The sequence below is a fragment of the Rutilus rutilus genome (genome assembly GCF_951802725.1).
Source record: "Rutilus rutilus genome assembly, chromosome: 13".
In the NCBI taxonomy this organism is placed as follows: domain Eukaryota; kingdom Metazoa; phylum Chordata; class Actinopteri; order Cypriniformes; family Leuciscidae; genus Rutilus; species Rutilus rutilus.
Genome location: NC_140218.1, coordinates 26,585,058 through 26,606,740, shown reverse-complemented (window position 1 = coordinate 26,606,740; position 21,683 = coordinate 26,585,058). Strand labels below are relative to the sequence as shown.

General features: G+C 38.0%; 1 protein-coding gene across 2 annotated transcripts in view; it reads left to right on the top strand.

The window, feature by feature from the left end:
* Window positions 1–21,683, top strand: part of plxnb1a (plexin b1a) — an 80,359-nt gene that overhangs the window by 29,919 nt on the left and 28,757 nt on the right. For both annotated transcript variants that reach the window (XM_084428917.1, XM_084428916.1), the window contains exons 2-5: window positions 13,051–13,130; window positions 14,178–15,264; window positions 17,634–17,816; window positions 20,558–20,686. In XM_084428917.1, the coding sequence (XP_084285043.1) occupies window positions 13,117–13,130; window positions 14,178–15,264; window positions 17,634–17,816; window positions 20,558–20,686 (1,413 nt within the window). In that variant the 5' untranslated portion in view covers window positions 13,051–13,116. The remainder of the gene's footprint in view (window positions 1–13,050; window positions 13,131–14,177; window positions 15,265–17,633; window positions 17,817–20,557; window positions 20,687–21,683) is intronic.

Here is a 21,683-nt window from a genome sequence, read left to right as displayed (position 1 = left end):
ATCAAAACCAGTGATTCATATTGGTGGAAGTGAGAGACTAAGTTTTGAATGCTTATATCTTCTAAATACGAATGTTGTCAATGTTTTGGAGCACACAGCTTATAGATAGCTAACATATTCATACTAAAAGCCATAAAACCTCAATTTGATTTCATGTGGACTTTAACATTAATGTTCTTAATTAGTTTTTAGCCTTAGCAGTTGTGTGTGTGTATATATATATATATATATATATATATACACACACACACACACACACACACACACACACACACACGATGTGGTTACATTGTAAACTACAACTACACATTTAGTTAGTTTACAGTGTGATTGGACACTGAAGTTGGCATTCATCCTCAGTTGGGTGTAAACTTTAGCTAATAATATTAGGTCATTTTGCGGGCCCTGTTTTGATGTGAGCTAATGGACTCCCCGACCGGAGCATGTATCCATGTTGACTCCTCTCATCACTGGACCATGGGGTGTCGTCAAGACAACCTCAAGCTACAAAGAGCCTTCTCAGGCCCATTCAGAGGCACGAGAGAGAGGGGCTTTTGTGCTGGAGTTGTGGGTGGGAAGTAATATATTCATTTAGTGTGCAAACAGACGAATAAGCATGCTAACTCTGCTCTGTTCACTAGCGCATTTCATATCTGAGCCGCAAACAGAGGTTCACATTCAACAGGCTTTCCATTTGTCAGCAAGATGAATTGGTTTTGGAGATGGTCATACAGATTACATATGGACACAGACACACACTCACACATCCGTACATGAACTCATGTCACAATGAAGCCGACAGCTGAGAGATTAATGACTCTATCACTGAACTTAATGCAGAGAAACTATAAGCCATTAAACAAATGCTGAGACTTTTCAAGCATCCCGACGGGTAACACTGGCTCAACCAATGGTGTGAGTCTGTAGCGGTTGTTTCTCTGGCCAGTGGCTGACGGGGAAGTTTTCTGGAAAGTTCATCATTATTTTTGGGCTCTAGTGGAAGCAGAATACACTTTCATTTTGAGGTATCATGTTGAAACTTCATGATGACTTGTGAATCCTGTGAGATCTGATTATGAAACAAAAAAACTTGATAACTTGCTTCAATCCTCCATGAAAAATGGTACTTACTTGTTTGCATTGTTTACACATTTACTCAACTTTGTGTTGTTCCAAACCTGTAGGCAATTTTAGTATTCCACAGAAGAACGAAATCTACAGTTATGTTTAAAGAATTATACGTAATTGAGATGATTTGAGGGAGAGTAATTTTTACTCCGTTCACTTTTGGGTAAACAGCTTTATATACTTTTGTTTGGGGTCTCAGAAACACCAGGAATAATTAATAAAGAAATTTAATAAGGGATGCACAATGTTTTGCTACCTTATCAATTTATTATTATTTATTATTATTAGCCGCTATTAATGTATAATATATATATATATAATATATATAATGTATAATAGCCGCTATAATATGGTGATTTTAGAGATTTTTTTTATTTATTGTTTATTGAATATTTACATATAGATTACCTTTGCCATACATTATAATGTTGTAATGCTTCATTTGAATTAGCGTTTAAAATTGATTTTTATTTTATTTTATTTTATTTTATTTTATTTTATTTTATTTTATTTTATTTTATTTTATTTTATTTTATTTTATTTTATTTTATTTTATTTTATTTTATTTTATTTTATTTTATTTTATTTTATTTTATTTTATTTTATTTTATTTTATTTTATTTTATTTTGAAAAGTCGAAATAACATATTAATTCATATCCAAAAACCATGTATTGGTAATCATTGTTTCAAAATTACTTAAAAACTAAAAAAACTAAAAAATTCAGTCATGCTAACCCCAAACAGAAATGACAAACTTTAGTTTTATATCTGTCTGGATGAACTGGAATTTAATTCAGTCAGATGAACGCATAAAAAGATTTTGATTGGAAAATAATAGGTTAATTTCTAAATGTTGTTATTATTGTTATTAGTATTACTGTGGTTGTTTTTGTTGTTACATGCTGTACATTACCAGTTGAGGGTAAAACAGGAGGCTGAAAGGTTTCACAATGATTAGTGGTTGCCTCTGAAGTGTTTATCCATGTTGATTTTAATGGCCTTAACTATATATGGATGGCCAATATTATACGGAGGCCTCTGGCTCCTGTTCAGCTGCCATAATCAGTAAACCATTGATGAAGCTGTCCAGCAGGAATGTGATTTCGTATGACCAGCCGACATAATTCAGGCCAGTGTGAATGTTATAAGCTGGCTTTTTCATTGGCTAGTGTTTCATCATAGTGCTGCTAAACCCAGTTCCTCCAGCAGCCTGATGTGTACAGTCTCTGCCTCTGTCTGACACAGCACACGTCCCCTGACTCACAGTGGGCAGCGTTGTCTTGTCTAGACATAGGAGTCAACATGCAACCAGACTGAATGTTTAAAGGCATAGTCATGTTTAGTTTCAGATTCAGTTTAGTGCAAATGTTTTTTTTGAAGAATGCTGCATCATTGCCATAATAAATGAAAATAAAAAATATTTATCATACAAATTGTTTTTTGTAAGATTATCAGTGAGTAGATAATTATAGTGATTGTTTACAGTGAAATATTACAATAGTTTAATATTTAATTTAGTAACAATAATATGTATTATTATTATTAATAATAATAATAATACTTTGTAGTCATATTGCTATAGTAAACAGATTAATAAGAAATATTTATTAAACTATTATTTATTTTACAAATAGAACTTTTTGATATTATTAGTGAGTAGTTGTGTACTAATTATGATTTATTTATTTATTATAATTATCTTTTATATAATCATTTTAATAATAATCATTTTATTTAGAAATATTACAATAGTATTATTTCTTATTTTGTTTAATGTTTTGTTTAATAATAATAATAATAGTTGTTGTTGTTGTTGTTGTCATATTGCCATAATATACAGAAATATTTATGAAAATATGTGTTATACAAGTAGTTACTTTTAAGATTACCAGTGAGTAACAATGTAACTATTGCGCAAAATATTATTTAATTATTTAATAATTATTATTATTATTATTAAATTATTGTTTTTAATAATAAATATGAATTATTATTTATGTGTATTATTACATAATCACATAATAATTATAGTATGTTCTTTTATGCTAGTGTTGTCAAAAGTACCAACTTCAACTTCAAGTCAGCTCTGCTTGGCCATTGTGTTCACGTGCTCAAAATATATGTCTCTGATTGGCTACAATGATCCTGTTTTCTTCAATGAACATGTTTTCTTCACCGAGCGCTTACCCAGATACACACAGGAGCGTTTGAAAGCAGGCTATCCGTGTAAGTGTTCTTAAGAGCGCCGAAGACGTCTATTTCAATGTTTTTAAAAGTGTTGATCATTGTAGCCAATCACAGACATGTTGAGCGCGTGAACACAATGGCAAATCAGAGGTGTTTAAGAATCTGTTCAACTGCTCTCAAAATGCTAGAGGGAAATGCACATTTTTAGTCACATTTTTTACATTTCAGTACCGACTTGGTACAGAAGTCGGTACTTTTGACACACTACTTTATACAAAGCTATTAGCTGCTATGGTAAGCTATTGTAAAAGAGCATGAAGATACTTTCATATCAAATTAATTTGATATGACATAAGGGGCGAGTAGGCTACATGATGAGTAAATTCCATCTTTGGATCTGGAACAATCACTTTAATATTCAAATGTACTTGAAGGCATGTTAGGAAATGGTGACTTGATTCTCATGACCCTTCACTGACCTCAGCTTGGCACCAGCCTAAGACGCCTAATTAAGTCCCTGTCACATCGGGGGTCACTCAGACACTCTTTCCTTGTTCCATCACTGTACGATTCATCAAAGCAGCATCTGGAGTTCACTAGAAAGGCTGAGAGTGTGTTGAATAATTGAAAATGTCCCAAACCTCAAGCCCGTCTCAGGACTTCCCCCTATAAATGTGGCTTGAGGACTTCCCCCTCTTTTCATCTGAACGTGATAGGGCTCCAAAAGTGGCCGTTAACCCTCGCCCGCAGGTGTGCGGGTCGTCCCCCATCTCGCAGTTTGATACCGGTTTTGTTTTTTACCGCTCAGCTGAAGCTGTGGGATTTCTTTTCTGGTCAGTCAGGCAGGACAAAGGCTAGCTTCTCAGAGGGGGACGGACATCGCCCTTCTGAAAAACGTTATGATGGGAAAAGCCATGAAAAATTCATGACACAGGCATATTAAGAAGCTGCTGGGGGCCTTTAAATGTTCCTCAAACAAAGTGACTTGCATTAAGAGAGATGTTTAACATGTGCCTCATTAAATTTGATTTATCAGTTTTGAACTCTGACTGACATCTGATACACAAGTCCGTAATGTCTTGCCAAATCCTGAAATGCAGTCTGTTTAATTATGATTACATATAATTTCAGTAATTAATCTTGGCAGATGTCCTCTATTCCTCACTCTCAATCACTGATTCCGCTTCCTTCCTTTCTTGATCGGCATCCAGTTGTTTTTTGGTGGTCTGTTTGGCAGCTGCTGTCAATTGCTATTGTGATGCTGCCCGGCATTCAGTACTTCACCACATAAACCAAGATTCAGATCAGCAGTTGTGCTTCTGCATTATTGATCACTTGAGAAGGACAGTTTTACATCTTTGCACCATAGGCCTCAGCCACTGGCATTCAGTCACTTAAAGGAATAGTTCACCCAAAAATGAAAATTTTTCCCATAATTTACTCACTCTCAAGCCATCCTAGGAGAATATGGCTTTCTTCTTTCAGCCGAACCCAATCGGAGTTATATTAAAAAATATCCTGGCTCTTGCAGCTTTGTAATGGCCTTGAATTGAGCCTGAGTTTTTGAAGCTCCAAAAAGCGCATCTACAGTAGCATCAGGAAAGTAATCCACAAACAAATTCAGAACTACTGTAAAGTATGCTGTAGTCCCCACATTTCTCAGAGATAATGTGAAAATGATATGTTGACACGGACAGAACATTTCACGCACACATTTTGTACCTTTCAGTGCATAACTTTTGGGCACCGATTGCACTTCTTCCTTTGTTTGGGTCTTCAGTTGTCCTTTCCTGTGGCCTTTCTCTACAAATCCATTCAAAATCACATACTGTCTGAGTAGGTACTTCATTTGATGGAAAAATTACTTAAAAAGTATGTACTATAGTATAAATATGCATGCGTGTAGTATAAACGCAAGCTAGATGTACTAGGTTAGCATTTTTATGTGACCTACAGTATTGGGGTGCTTTATACCTACTGAATACTGTGAATTCAGGTATATCAGGTCATGTGGCTGCATCAAAACATATTTTTGAGTAATCCATAGAGTTCCAAGCATATAAATATTTTTTTATAATATATTATTTAAAAAAAAAAACATAATAAATTCCATTGAAAATGGGGTAGTGATACAAAAATGTTTTTTCCCCCACATCTTATGACCAAGAAGTATGAAAAAGACATTGATGGGATCAGAAACCAATTTTTTGAGGAGTTCATGGTATGTCAAATAAAATATTTTAACAAATCACAATTTGACCCCCTTTATGCATTCTAGGGTTAATTAAAATAAACTTTTTTTGTTTTGTTTTGTTAAAATGAACTGAAATAAAATAACACAATTAAAAGTTAAAGTTGAAGTATTAATATTTCTAAAACTGAAATAGAAATAAATTAAATCTAAATAAAAATATTAAAAATAAATATTAAAATTACAAAAGCACATAACACAATTACTAAAACTGAAACGAAATACATATAATAATAATAATAGTAATAATAAAAAAACGATTAAATAATATAATAGTATGTAAATAATACTAAAATAGCACTGGTTTGGGAAGCTACTTTGACACGGTCAGTTGAACTCTATCGCCCCCTAGTACAGTACCACACACACTTGCAATGTGTTGGCTAAGCATGTGTGTCTCCATTTGCATACTCAGGCCAGAAGAATACTCTATATAACCTAGTATTGAATCAGATTGCATCTTGAACAATGGGGTTGTCGGAAATATTAGCCCAAAATGGCATGCATGGGTGCATACTCTAAAAATCCACTCTACAACTTGGGACACACCTCCTAATTCAGCATACTTCACATTTATCATGCTATACAACTCATGATATGAATTGTATGTTCATATTCATCTCACATGTGGTTCTGTTCTCATACTGTAGTTGCTGTCTGTGATGTGATGTGGCATTTGTAGGGTATCATGGAGGTTCTGTCAGTACACTGGCACATTGAGGCACAAATGAAGGCGCCCGCATTGGTTTCTGTGCCAAGTGTAATTGTGGGCACAGGCGAGCTTGTGAAAGAGACTTGGAGAGACCACAGCATGTCAGTGACGGCACAGGCAGATACAGTGAGACTGGTGAGAAACAGAAGACTTGGCTGTTTGAGTGAGGTTGTGTCTCCACCCGATCTGTAACCGTGACATCGGTGGTTTAGGATGGGGATATTTATAGCGCTGAGGGTCCAGCTGTCATGGGAAGTTCGTCGGCTTGAAGGAAGTGGGACACTCCGTCAGAACTCTTGGTTTAAGTGTAACGCTGCTATGGATAATATATTTGTTTTTATGGCTGATCTTTGCAGACAGACTGCTGGGAAGTCCTGGGCCCAGTTGCATGAAAGCCCCTTAAGTTAAGAAAACCCTAAAAGTTCTAAGGTTAAGGGTACCCTTAGTGAAACGGGTTGCAAGATAAATTTTAAACCCGCAAGACTTTCGTTCATCTTCGGAACTCACATGAAGATTTTATGAAATCTGAGAGATTTCTGTCCCTCTATTGACAGAAACGCAACTACCACTTTGACGCTTCAAAAAGTTCATAAAAAGATTGTAAAACGAATCCATAATAATTGAGCAGTTTAGTCCAAATTTCAGACTTGATCACTTTTGTATGATGAACAGATTGAATTTAGGCTTTTATTCACATATAAACATTGATTAGCGAACATAAACGGAAGCTCAAATGTGCTTTGTAACACAATAATGAACCTCATTGGTTCTTGCTGAAGCTCAAACGTGCTGCGTAACACGAGAATGAACCTCATTGGTTCTTGCTGAAGCTCAAACGTGCTGCGTAACACGAGAATGAACCTCATTGGTTCTTGCTGAAGCTCAAACGTGCTGCGTAACATGAGAATGAACCTCATTGGTTCTTGCAGAAGCTCAAACGTGCTGCGTAACACGAGAATGAACCTCATTGGTTCTTGCTGAAGCTCAAACGTGCTGCGTAACACGAGAATGAACCTCATTGGTTCTTGCTGAAGCTCAAACGTGCTGCGTAACACGAGAATGAACCTCATTGGTTCTTGCTGAAGCTCAAACGTGCTGCGTAACACGAGAATGAACCTCATTGGTTCTTGCTGAAGCTCAAACGTGCTGCGTAACACGAGAATGAACCTCATTGATTCTTGCAGAAGCTCAAACGTGCTGCGTAACACGAGAATGAACCTCATTGGTTCTTGCAGAAGCTCAAACGTGCTGCGTAACATGAGAATGAACCTCATTGGTTCTTGCAGAAGCTCAAACGTGCTGCGTAACACAAGAATGAACCTCATTGGTTCTTGCTGAAGCTCAAACGTGCTGCGTAACACGAGAATGAACCTCATTGGTTCTTGCAGAAGCTCAAACATGCTGCGTAACACGAGAATGAACCTCATTGGTTCTTGCTGAAGCTCAAACGTGCTGCGTAACACGAGAATGAACCTCATTGGTTCTTGCAGAAGCTCAAATGTGCTGCGTAACACAAGAATGAACCTTATTGGTTCTTGCGGAAGCTCAAAGCTCAAACCTGCTGCGTAACACATTGGTTCTTGCTGAAGCTCAAACGTGCTGCGTAACACAAGAATGAACCTCATTGGTTCTTGCGGAAGCTCAAAGCTCAAACCTGCTGCGTAACACAATGAACCTCACTGGTTCTTGCTGAAGCTCAAGCGTGCTGCGTAACACAAGAATGAACCTCATTGGTTCCTGCAGAAGCTCAAACGTGCTGCGTAACACAAGAATGAACCTCATTGGTTCTTGCTAAAGCTCAAACCTGCTGCGTAACACAATGAACCTCATTGGTTCTTGCTGAAGCTCAAACGTGCTGCGAAACACAATAGTGAACCTTATTGGTTCTTGTTGAAGCTCAAACGTGCTGCGAAACACAATAGTGAACCTCATTGGTTCTTGTTGAAGCTCAAACGTGCTGCGAAACACAATAGTGAACCTCATTGGTTCTTGCTGAAGCTCAAACGTGCTGCGTAACATGAGAATGAACCTCATTAGTTCTTGTGTAAGCTCAAACACGAAACATGCTTTGTAAAACTTCGAAACATTTGCGAATCATTTGTTTCAAACCAGTGATTAAGAGTGCATATCAAACTGCCAAAGTCACGTGATTTCAGTAAACAAGGCTTTATTATGTCATAATTGTTTAGAAATTCTAATGGTTCGCTGCTAGGGGGCAATGATCTCTGTGAACATGGATGGACACTGCTGTGCACCTAATTGAATACGTTTTTCCCACGCTGAACTGACAGCCTTCTAAACGCCACTTAAAGGGATAGTTCACTTTGAAATTAATTTTTGATATGTTTTAGCTTACCTCAAGGGCATCCAAGATGTAGGTGTCTTTGTTTCCGCAGTAGTTTAAATTTTGATATTTTTAGGTCAAACCGTTCTTGTCTGTTAGTCATATAATGCAGGTCGATGGTCACTGGCTCAAAACACAAGCACAGAGTCCAAATTAAAACAATTCCCCACGTCCAAATGAAACAATTCCCCATCATAAGTACACATTGATGGCCTAAGACACGAAACGAGCGGTTTGTGTGAGAAAACGAACAGTATTTATATCGTTGTTATCTCTTGAAAACAGCACACGTCCAAATGATCTGACGGCGCGGGCGGGTATAGATATATACATAGATGTCGCCTTGGCTACGGTTTCGTTCCAATGAACTGCAGTAGCGAAGGCGAAATCTAGTGTATACATATATACCCGCCAGTGGGCGGGTATAGATATATACACTAGATGTCGCTTGGCTACGGTTTCGTTCCAATGAACTGCAGTAGCCAAGGCGACATCTATGTATATATCTATACCCGCCCGCGCCGTCAGATCATTTGGACGTGTGCTGTTTTCAAGAGATAACAACGATATAAATACTGTTCGTTTTCTCACACAAACCGCTCGTTTCGTGTCTTAGGCCATCAATGTGTATTTATGATGGGGAATTGTTTCATTTGGACGATGGGGAATTGTTTTAATTTGGACTCTGTGCTTGTGTTTTGAGCCAGTGACCATAGACCTGCATTATATGACTGACAGACAAGAACGGTTTGACCTAAAAATATAAAAATTGAAACTACTGCGGAAACAAAGACACCTACATCTTGGATGCCCTTGAGGTAAGCTAAAACATATCAAAAATTAATTTCAAAGTGAACTATCCCTTTAAAGGTAGGGTAGGTAATCCTTTTTCTAAAAAAAAAACATTCCAAATTTGTTTAAACTGTCTTTATATACCAATACATAATTAAAATGTAAGTACTCTGAAAAAGAAAATATAAAAATCGAGTGACTGTAGACCTTTTAATCTGCAATAAACACAGCTCATTATTTCCATTCACTCCCACCCCCTCCCTTCTGAGCTCCTTCCAAAGCCACGCCCCCAAAACACATGAACGCGCGACGCCAAACGCTCAGGCTGGAACAAGACGCATTTATTACCTGAGGCGAGTGGAGAGGAAGGAGCGCAGTACATACAGTGACATCATGTCAGAATCACATGTAATAAAATACCTAACTTTATCACTATGAATATAAACAAATAAGATTTCTTTTAGTACTCACTTCGCCTTCGCTGACTGCATATGCAGGTGCTTTGAGCTGAATATTTCCGGGAACGGTGACATGTGATGAGTGCACGCAGGGCAGCGCGCGCAGTGGGGCTCGGGCACGAGACATGAAGGCATCTGATTGGTTCTTTACATTCGCACCGAATGGCAGTGATTGGTCAGAGTTTTTACTGTCCTGCAGCTGCTACAGAGGTCTGATTTTTTTCATTCCTTTTTCTAAACACATAATGTATTGACTACTATCAGGATGGAAGGACCATTTCACCCAGTATAAAAAAAAGTGTTTCTGAACAGGATTACCTACCCTACCTTTAAATCATAACACAATATGGTTGGTCATTTAGATCAGATGCGCTTACCCTGTCTAGGTGGGCAGTTCTTGGCTAGTATAAACTGCAAAGTTGGACAGACATTATGCTGATAGTGAAAAGTCCGGCTACGCAAGAAGGACTATGGAAAGGTCAACAATAGTGTCTGGAATGCAGGGTATGCTGCGATGCCCCTCTATGTTCAAGAGCTCTATTAATAACACTCTCTCTGTCATAAGCATGCTACTGTTTCACCCTCTTACTTTCCCTCATTTCTCTTTCAGTTCTCACGCCTTCTTGGAAAAATTCGAAATACAGCCGGGGATTGTTCGCAACACCCATTCACCATATTTTACAGACAAATCTTCTTTAGCGGAGAGGCTAACGACATCGGTTTGATATCTGAAAAGACGTCTCATACGCTGTGAATTATGTTTCAGTCCTCTTTCTACGTGCTGAATGGCCGCATTGTCCCACGAGATGGATAAATAGCTTTCTTAATCATCCAGAGTGGCAACTTTTCATGTTCATTGTCATGCCCAATGAGGCGTGACAGCGTAACATTCTGTTAGGGGCCATAAAAATGTGGGGTCACTGCCAACCCCTCCCAGAGAGACAGAGGGGTCAGTCTCCTCTTGGTGCTGCTGTGTGAGGCATGCCTCACAAGCCTGACGTTGCCCTGCCGGTCCCAGCATCTATCTATGCCCCTGGGAACGCTTCCAAACAATACACTCCCTTCAGCCCAGGGACGATTCGGAGGGGCCGGCTCAGAGTTTTATCCTTTAATACAGGGTGAAGTGCTTGTCATTCTTGTGTGGAATCCTTGCTCTCTCTCTCTCTTTCTCTCTCTCTCTCTCTCTCTCTCTCTCTCTCTCTCTCTCTCTCTCGCTTCCTCCTTCCCCCCTCTTTTTCTATGACTGGTCTGTGAAGAGGAGATTTTGCATTGTGTCGGCCTTAACTGTCATTGGTGTTAAATCAACACCACCTGCATGTCTATTCTAGTGAAGATTTAAAAGCAGTCGGCCTAACGAGCCTCTATTATTCGGTTTGCTGTTCGCTAACTGTGGAGGTTGAGCTCTATTTGAGACCTTTTGTCTGTGCTGCTTTTCAGGGTACAACCTAATGTTGAGGGGGGTTTCTAAATGCTCAACAGGACCTCTTGGAACACTCCTCCAAAATCTGGTAATAGGTTAGCTTGGGGCACTTTTATTTGTTTTGTTTGGTTAATAGTAAGTAACTATATTGGGGTCAAGTCATTCTCTTGTAACTAGGGTGAAATTCAGTGAATTAATTGGACGTATGTCTTATTATATGGCTTGGCAGAGGCGCTCACTTGGGTTAGCTTTAGCATGCTTTGTCTAACAAGTCTTTCATTGGTTAGTTACCAACTTATATAAACGTTAGGTTGTAGCAGTCACCTCATCTTCAGACTGTTTTGGTACTTAGGTTTACACAAAGAAATAAACAGTACTTTTACAAATGATGTACTATTATGCACTAGAATGTACATATTATGAGTATAAAATGATGTACTTTTATATAAGATGACTAGCCTAGATGGTGGTCTCCTCTCATGGTGGCTGCCATGTTGAAGTCATATGACCAGCTGAATACTTCTCATTTCTTACTGAGCCCTTATTTTTTTTTTTTTTAGTGAATCAATGAGCTGATTCTTGGTGAAAAGAACCAAACACACAGTGTGGTGTGTGTGTTCACACAACTGTGGTGAAACACACAGGTCAATCAATAAAAATAACCTGCTCAGGAATCAGACTTACCAAGCAAATGATTCTAATGAGCTGCTACTTTTTAGTGAATCACAACTTTATGAATCTGTTGGAGCAGAATCATTCCCTAAACTGCAAGTCCTTGATTTAGTCTTTCCCAACGCCAAGAACTCTTACTGTTTTATATTGTATTACGACTTACGAAATTTAAATTAGTGTAGTTACTGACTGGTTGTTTCTATGATAATGTGTAGTTAAAGATATGCATTGTGAGTTTTGATAGTTGTATTTTATAAAAACAATTAATTTGACCTCATGTTTTGTTCTTTGTTGTTTTACATTTATTATTGAAATGATCCAAGTATTTCTGCTTTCCAAATACTTCCTTAAATTCAAAAGAATCGTTAATGAAACCACAAGAATCTTTAAAAAAAAAAAAATTCTTTGATTCCCTTTCCTCATTTTATCTTTTAAAGTTGGTATACTCCTAAGTTGCTGCATAGTTATTGCCAGGTTTATGATTTATCACACTAATAATTTTTTTAGCAGGAAATAACTAAACTATAGATATTTAACTAGCCAAGGCTAAAATCCCTAAAATCATCTTATTCACTGACCTGCAGTCAGTTTTGTAAGTGTCACTCTACTGTGCATTTAAACCAAGATCAGTGAATGTGGGTAATGAAAGGTTCAGACTCAGAGGTTTCCCTCCACTTAGGGAAATGGTGAATCGGGTGATGCTGAACGATAACACAAGTCATCAAATCATATTATTTCACTTTTTATCTTATTGATTGTTTAGGTCAGCTTGAATTGCCTCAAGAAAGCTGAGACTACTACCCTATAATGGCCTCTTATTAATCACATCTGATTCATATAAAACATCATCGACAGTTTGCCTCCTCAGAGTACAAGATCTCTGCCAATCTGCTACTGCAGCGCAATGCATTAGGGCCTCGGTGATGACTTAGGGCCCATATCATCCAATTTCCTGTCAGGGAAGCATTGCTCAGCTCAACAGCTGAGTCTCCCATGAGCCACTGTGGCATTAAGCCTCCTCTCTTCAGATTGCTCAATGCCGGTCTGTGTAAGAGCTAATCGGCATGTTTTTCTACCCTCACAGACTGTCTCCACAGGCATGTGCTATGCCACTGGATAACCAAGAGGACAGCAGCCTCCCGAACATTATATGTCTGACAAATGGTATGTCTGTTTTTTTCCCCCCCATCATACTTAAACATGGCTGTTTTAACAGGCCTTGGCAGAAGATTGTTGTCTTAATAAATCATAATTCATTGATATGTTTGACCACATCATTCTGTAGTATATATGTAAACACATTTACACTTTTGTTGTTCATATAGCTTGTAATACTCTTTTGAGTACCTTTACAATGTATGTATGCACTTATAGAAACAGGAAACACATTTTACCTAGTATTATTGTTTTTGAGGTGGTATTATACCATGGTAATACCTTGTTTTTGATTTAGATTTATTTGTTTATTTTGATTGATTGATTGATTGATTGATTGATTTTACATATATCACGATAATGCCTTTTGTTGTACATGTAGCATGGTAATATCATGTTTTTACTTAAAAAAAATAAAAACATGGTACTTTATTTATTTATTTATTTATTTATTTATTTATTTATTTATTTATTTATTTATTTATACACTTACTAAAACATATTAAAACGTGTATGAACATGGTTATTTTACCATGATATCTTGTTCAAAAAGACAAAAAAATTAATAAAAACAATAATACTATAATCCTTTGGTCATATACTTAATACTATAACCTATGGTTAATATGACATGGTACCATGTCCACAAAACAAAACAAAAATACTGTAATGGTTTTGTACATTTAGCATGGTAATACCATGCTCATGGGACATTGTAATTATACAGTATGTACTGTTTGTATGTGTGTGTGTGTGTGTGTGTATATATATATATATATATATATATATATATATATATATATATATATATATATAATACTGTACCATGGTACCACCACAGTACTTTTTTACTTTACTTATTTAAATTTTTCTATTAATATTCATTTCAAAAGGACAGTCCGATTGGAACTTGTCTTAATCTTAAAAACTCCTGATAATTATTGTTAATAAACTTGTAAAGTTATCTCTAACATGCCTTTGATGAACTGTACTATGTTTGGCACTGTGCTGTGAGTTAATACTGCTGTAATACTGACTCATGTCACATGCGATCAGTGTGTTTGCAGTGCAGTGTGGGATGGCCCTCATCTTGACCCTGCTTCAGTCCCTCATCCTGGGTGTTCTGGGGGTCCACAGCAGTTACCCTCGCTTCTCCTCCAACAACACAGTCTTCCAGCACCTGGCATTGCACCCTGACCCCAGCGTAGGAACGGTCTACGTGGGGGCTCAGGACCATCTGTTCCAGCTGGCTGGGCTCGATGGGCTCCGTCTTGAACTGGATGAGCGAACCGGCCCAGTGAGCGACAGCAAGGACTGTCTGCCTCCGGTAACCTTGGAGAACTGCCCTCAGGCTGGGCTCGTTAGCAATCACAACAAGCTCCTGTTGGTGGATCCATACTCCCTCCAGCTCATCACCTGTGGCAGCGTACACCAGGGCACCTGCCAGAAACGCAGTCTAGCCAATGTGAACCAAGTCCTCTTCTCTGCCGAGAGACCTGTTGATACACAGTATGTGGCAGCTAACGACCCTACGGTGTCAACGGTCGGGCTTGTGGTGCGACCGCAAGACAAGGATCCCGTCCTGTATGTGGGCCGAGGCTACACCAGCAGTCACCCGCCGATCTCCACTCGCCAACTTTCGGCAGAGCCCGTGTTTTCCTACGAGGAAACTGCCAAGCTCGCCGTTGCCGGACGCCTCTCGGAGTACGATCACAATTTTGTCGCAACCTTTGCTCGACGCAACCACGTCTACTTTTTATTCTATAGGCGCGACCTGAAAGCTTCCTCGCGGGAATATCGTACGTATGTGGCACGGGTCTGTCTGGACGATCAGGCGTATTACTCTTACGTTGAGGTACCGCTACTGTGTCGCTCAGGCTCGCCAGGAAGGAACTACAGTTTACTCCAGGGGGCTCAGGTGGGTGGTGAGGAATCTAGAGACTCGCAAGTTTTGATGGGAGTTTTTTCGACGGCTGTTAGTGCCGCTAATGGACCCAGTGAGGAGTCGGCATTGTGCGTGTACGCTCTGGATGAAGTGGACCGCGCTATCGATGCTACACGAGACCTGTGCTACACACAGTATGGCAATAAGGTGGCATACATTGAGTACGACGTTAAATCCAACTGTGCCAACCTGCCCACAGTGAGTAAAGAGTTTCAAGTATACCCTTAAACTGTAGTTGAATTATGACACAATATTTTTGTAAAAAAGGAAAATGTACCCTATTTATTTTCTAAATGAATGTTAGATCTTATTGTGAACGATTTATCCATGCATTTGTTTCATAGAAAAAAAAATGTTTTGACCTCAATCACAATGTCATAACTGGATGTCTTGAGACTTCTCTTTAGTGATGTACTGTATGGACTGGTGAGAGTGTGAAAAGTGTGTGTTTTAGTAGGCTATAATCACAAAAGTGTGTTTTAGTATATCACACCACATTTTTTCACACTGTATACCTATGGCTTAGCAATATGATGTTAGCACCCCAAACGCTACATGACCCAGTGTTAAAAGTGGCCTTGACCTGCTGGGCTTAAATAAGAGCGTTAAAAAAGCCTTGAAGAAGCCAGAAAATGTAATTGATGCTAAATATGTATTTCATCACACTTGATTCTGATACAGTCTTACAGTTTGTTTTACAGGAACATTTGACAGATGCACTTCACATTGAAACATTATACATATAAATTATCCATATAAATAGGTTTTGAGGTCAACCGTTTCCACATAATCATCATAGTAGTTTAACTTTGATTGAAAAGCATGGGAAAAATGGGAAAAGAATGCCCACAATGTATCTCTAGGGAACTGGGCCGCATCGTTTTCCTCTAACGGTGTGTTCAAACTAACATTTATCCTAATTTAGAAGCATTGCTCCTCATTAATTCTCAGGCAAACTGCTTTAGCTCATACTATTCTGCCTGCCATGATCTGAGTGAATTATGATTTACTCTTTGATGAGCATAAGACAGGCCTACCTAGCATTAGTCCTAACAAGATCTTTAGACAAATCAAAGACCTCAAAGATGTGGGCTCACAGGCAAACAACCTCTTCATGACATCCATGTATGTGCTTATTCAGCATCCTGAACCCGGCCTGCTCACTCCTGAACAGGGTTATTCGGATCAATAAACCCCACAAGCTTAATCTACTAATGATGTCTGCTAGAAGAGAGGGTAGGAAGGAGAAATACATGTCTGAGGAGGGTTAGATATCTAGAAGACTTCTAGAAAGAAGAGAATTGCCTGTTAAAATATAAAAACTGTAATAATTCATTCAGCCTCATGTCGTTATAAACCTGTATGACTTAGGCCCAAAGTATACTTTGGCAATCTGTGTTCCACGCTTTTTGTTGCACACTGTCCGCATGACTGTCCGAGTGACATGAGGGCTTAAAAGAAAGTCCACTAGATAGTGTGCACATGCCGATCACGTCTTTCCGTGCTCATAGCCAAAGCAGTATACTTTGAAAGGCTTGCGCACTCAACAGGAGTGGAACGTGGAAAATTAAGTATACCCGGGCCTTTACTTTCCTCTGTAAAACACTCACGGAGATACTCAGTAGAATGGTCATGCTGCTCTCTTTCATACAATGAAAGTGAATGGGGATGGATGCGTTCATTCTCCAAAAATGACAAAAAAGGATGTACATAGGTTAGGATGGGTTTGGGTTAGGGTACCATAGATTAAATAAACCAGTGACCAATGTACCATACCAAATAACTTTTTTGTTGCTTTACTAAAATAGTGACTTAAATGTTGGTCCGTTTATAATACAAAGCTATCATATGACTTGAATATATTGCACAGGTTATATAAACTACTTTTATAATTGCATAATGCTTCAAGGTGCTTTTTTGTTCATTTCTGGAGCTTGACAGACGCTGGTCCCCATCCAGTTTCATTGACTGGAAAAGAGCAGCTGTAACATTCTTTAAAATCTCACATTTTATGTTGCACAGAAGAAAGTCATATAGTTTTTTTTTTAGAACATAAGGGTGAAAAATGATAACACGTTTCATTTTTGGGTAAACTATCCTTTTATGTGTAATGTTACGGATCCAGAGACAAACACCACCACCCAAATACATGATTCTTTGTTTTTTGCAAATCCTCAAACATTCAAACACATTTTCCTGATCCCCATATGTTCTTTAGTCTGGTACACAAACAGAATCACAGTTCACTTTTAATAAAGAGGGAACATGGCATGACATTCAGGCTAGATTTTATCAAAGACCGCTGGAGCAGATTTGATAGCGTTAGTCACAAAGAAAGGAGCAGTCTTGCCATCCTAGTGTGAGACCAAGATAATCTTCATCTAATCTGGCTTTCTGAACTAAGAGGATTTGACAACCTTGAGGCAATAGTCTTGAGAACTAAACCCTTATGGTACAAAAAAAACCTGAGATTTGCAGAGTTTATTATTACACAACATGAAACTGGATTATGTCACAACGGTTTTGCCAAAACCAAAGTCACGAAAACTTGTTATTGTGTCCTGCAGAACACCCTGAACGCTTATCCCTGTGGCTCGGACCACACCCCGAGCCCAATGGCCAGCCGGGAGCCAGTTGAAGCCAAAGCCGTATGGGACAGCCCATCCGCCCGTCTCACTGCTGTCGCCGTTAGTGTAAAGGAGGGGCACACTATTGTGTTCTTGGGTGACTCCAAGGGCAATTTGCATAAGGTATGTGACATGAAAATTAGCTCTTTTAACTGGTCATTCTAAAACAATATTTATGATTTATAGTATGCCTTTTAAACCGCTAGGGAAATATTAGTCCACTTAATATGGTAATATTATCTGTCTACTTAAGCAGGAAAGATATTTTGCCTTCTGGGCGAATGTGTCATAGCCAAGATAGTGCTGAAACAGCATACCTAAAGCTTTTTTGTGTTTTCTCAGTCGGACTGCTCAGCAGCCTTCACCACAAACCACATTATATAAAACAGTGTATGTGCAGGGTTTGCGATTACTCAGAGACCACTAATCATTTTGACTCATTTTGACAATGCTTGTAAACTCAAACCAAGTTACGTCTAGGCCTCAATGGTCAAAGGTTAAACCGTAGTGTTTGGTTAATTCTAGACAACATTACATGACCCACACCTCCCTATGACAGTGAAACACTGTTCTCTGCTATTTTGACACATTTTGACAAGTCAATGTCATTGTTCACAAGCGTGTGTGACATTTTTGCAGTGGAAGGCAAGTGACTCATTTAGACAACACCGTTTTTGAATAGCCGTCATCACTACATGCATAAGGTTTTAAAGTTTGGCTAATAAAGTGCCCCTATAATGCTTTTCATATAGCGTGTAATAAAGCTGTTTGTGAATGTAAAAGGTCTGCAAAGTTTTAAAGATCAAAGTGCATGATAAATAAAATTATTGGTTCTTAAAAGAAGGAATCGATTCCGAACTACCGAAACAAGTCGTCAGCAATTCCAGTCTCACTTCCGTAACATATCTATGTAGGTTTATAACAAATTTGCATAATGCTAGCCTATGGTCTTAATTGGCTGTCCGTAAACAACGTCTATTTTGAAACACAGTTGTAGCTGAGGCCTGGAAGGGTTTGGTTTGTGTTGTCGACATGTTAAGAAGATACTGTTTACTGATACTGATACTGCAAGGACTCGCACTGGAATTGATATGGTAAAACTGGCGCCATTGTTACTCTTCGTATCACTCGGTATCAAGTACTGAGAAAGCTCCTGAGCTGAAATTCAGATATGCTAATGGATGTTTAATTTCTGTGCTGCAAGCGTTAGACCAATCACAACAGACTGGCCATCTGACCAATCAGTGCAGAGTAGACCAATCACAACAGACTGGGCCATCTGACCAATTAGAGCAGAGTAGACCAATCACAACAGACTGGACCATCTGACCAATCAGAGCAGAGCAGACCAATCACAACAGACTGAACTGTCTGACCAATCAAAGAAGAGGAAGCTCTTGGAAAGGAGTTTAGAGATACTGAATCCTTTATCGAATCGTTTCAAAATGTAAAAGTGAAAGTAAAACACGAGCACCCTGATACGCACAAATTATGCTGCATTCAATAGCCTGTCTCCCAATATCAAACCTTAACTCTGGACTGTGTTGTTGTGGCTGTTTTGATCTCTGTTTGCACATTGAATATTGAGAGAGTACTGTAACCTCTGAAGAACGACAGAAAGGGAGGCTCCGTTTCTGAACTTTTAATCGGAACGTAAAACAACTGTACACAAACGCACCAGCCTAACTCACTCGCTCGTTTCTCTCTACCCGGCCTTTTCCCAAACTCACCGCCTTTACCCTACAACTGGCGGTGCAAAATAAAACAACAATTTCACAACAATTATTAGTCTGTACGCTACAGTACTTTGATTATGGTTGTACTTGCACTTATTGTTTGCACTTAATAAGACTTAGAAAAAACTTTGTTCAATTTGTGGAAAGGAGTTAAATTAGGAGATCACACACAACCTCAATCAGAAGTTCTGGAAGCTCATAAATGTACAGTAAGGTCTGAAGAGACTCATGTGAAATCATACAGGAGATAAGCCAGTCAGTTGAGTTTGTGGCAAAACCTTTTACAGTGCTTGTATATTGTTGTCTTTCAATGCATTTGATAATTCATACTCATGAAGTAGAACTGAAATGACACTCATTACAAGATTATTAGTTAAAACATTTCAAAATGCACCTGCAGACTATTTTCCAGTCATGAATTTTGTCATTGAGGATTTCTATAAAATATTGTGCAAAAATCGTGAACCCAATCTCGTGTCTCGTCTCGTCTCGTGAGATAAGTGTCTCGTCACACCCCTAATATATATACATTTACATTTAATCATTTAGCAGACGCTTTTATCCAACACAAACACACATGCAGTTATATCTCATCTATGTACACTTACATACACACAACTATTCAGTCTTGCATAATACAATAATGTTGCAATGCATGATTCCTCCTGCAGTAGAATGTGGCCGACAGTTTGTCAATGCTAATCCCGTTAAAACGCAAACCTGAATGGGCGGAGTGCGTGAGCAGCTCTTGGTATAAGGTGTCTGAGACTCTTAAGCAGGATACCTGCTCTTCTGATGGAATTCTCACTATTCTAATCTGGTTTGCTGAAATCGACCCCAGTTGTGATAGAATTCAAGAGGCATTAGGCACCTCGCTCAGATCCTTGTACGTCCTTTTCCTTTAATAGCGCTAAATCTTTTCAGCAGACACTTTCAGCACTTTTAGTTAGACCTGTCCGCATCCAGTTCTACTCGTGTCTCTAAGGTGTCCTGTTGCAATTGATGTAGTTTCATAAGCCTAAATATGCAATTAAACCTTGAGGAAGTTCTTAGGAGCCATTGTCAGGTTACTTATTTAAAATCACTTTTTTTCGTGGTTTGTTCATTGTGCTTTTTATCTCATGATAGTTGTTCCTGGGTAACTCGGGAAACACGAAGAAGTACTCCACCCTTCTCATCCAACCTGGTTTGGCCATCAACAGTGACTTACTTCTGGATTCCACCCATAGACACGTTTACATCATGACCAGCCATTCTGTGAGTTAAAAAAATCATGCAAGTCAGTCATAAATCATAAGTACACTACCGCTCAAAAGTTTCGAATAAGTGAGGTTTTTAAGCATTAAGTCTCTTATGCTCAGCAAGGCTGCATTCATTTGATTTGTAAAATACAATAAAAACAGTAATACTGTGAAATATTATTACAGTTTGAAATAACTATTTTATATTTGAATATATTTTAAAATGTAATCTTTTGAATTAATGTAATTTAAAAGCTGACAAAGAAGACATTTATAATGTTTAAATATTAAAATAAAAAATATATATATTTCTATTTTTTTTATTATATTATATATTATAATTATATTAATTTAATTATATATTTCTATAAATGCTGTTCTTTTAAACATTCTGTTCATCAAAGAATCCTGAAATAAACGTATCACGTTTTCCACAAAAATATTAATGAGCAAAAACTGATTAAAAAAAAAAGTCAGCAATATTGTTTTCAATATTGATAATAATAAGAACCATTATAAATAACAGAACACCAATAATAATTTATCATAACATTTCATAATATTTCACAATATTACTGTTTTTACTGAAATTTTGATCAAATAATTGCAGCCTTGGTGAGCATAAGAAATGTCTTTAAAAAAACCGAATTGTTCCAAAATTTTCAGGTTTTTTTTATGTTTGCTAACCCCAGACTTTTGAACGGTAGTATAGTTGGTATATAACATGCATATAGCAAATGTCATTAGAACAGCCGCATCTGAGGCAGTATGTTTCAACTTACAGGTTGTAAAGTTTACTGTAGCTATGTGGGCGCTTATTTTAATTTTAATTTTTTTGTAATTTGGACAAAATCTCATGTTATTAAAGTCAAAGTGTAGGGAGGCAATGTATTGGCTATGATTCAACGACAAATGCTAGACTTTTATTCACTCTCGACACTCTTCTTCCCTCGTCAAATACATAAAACATTAGCCTTTATATATAGTGTTACTTGAGTAAAGACAACGCTGTA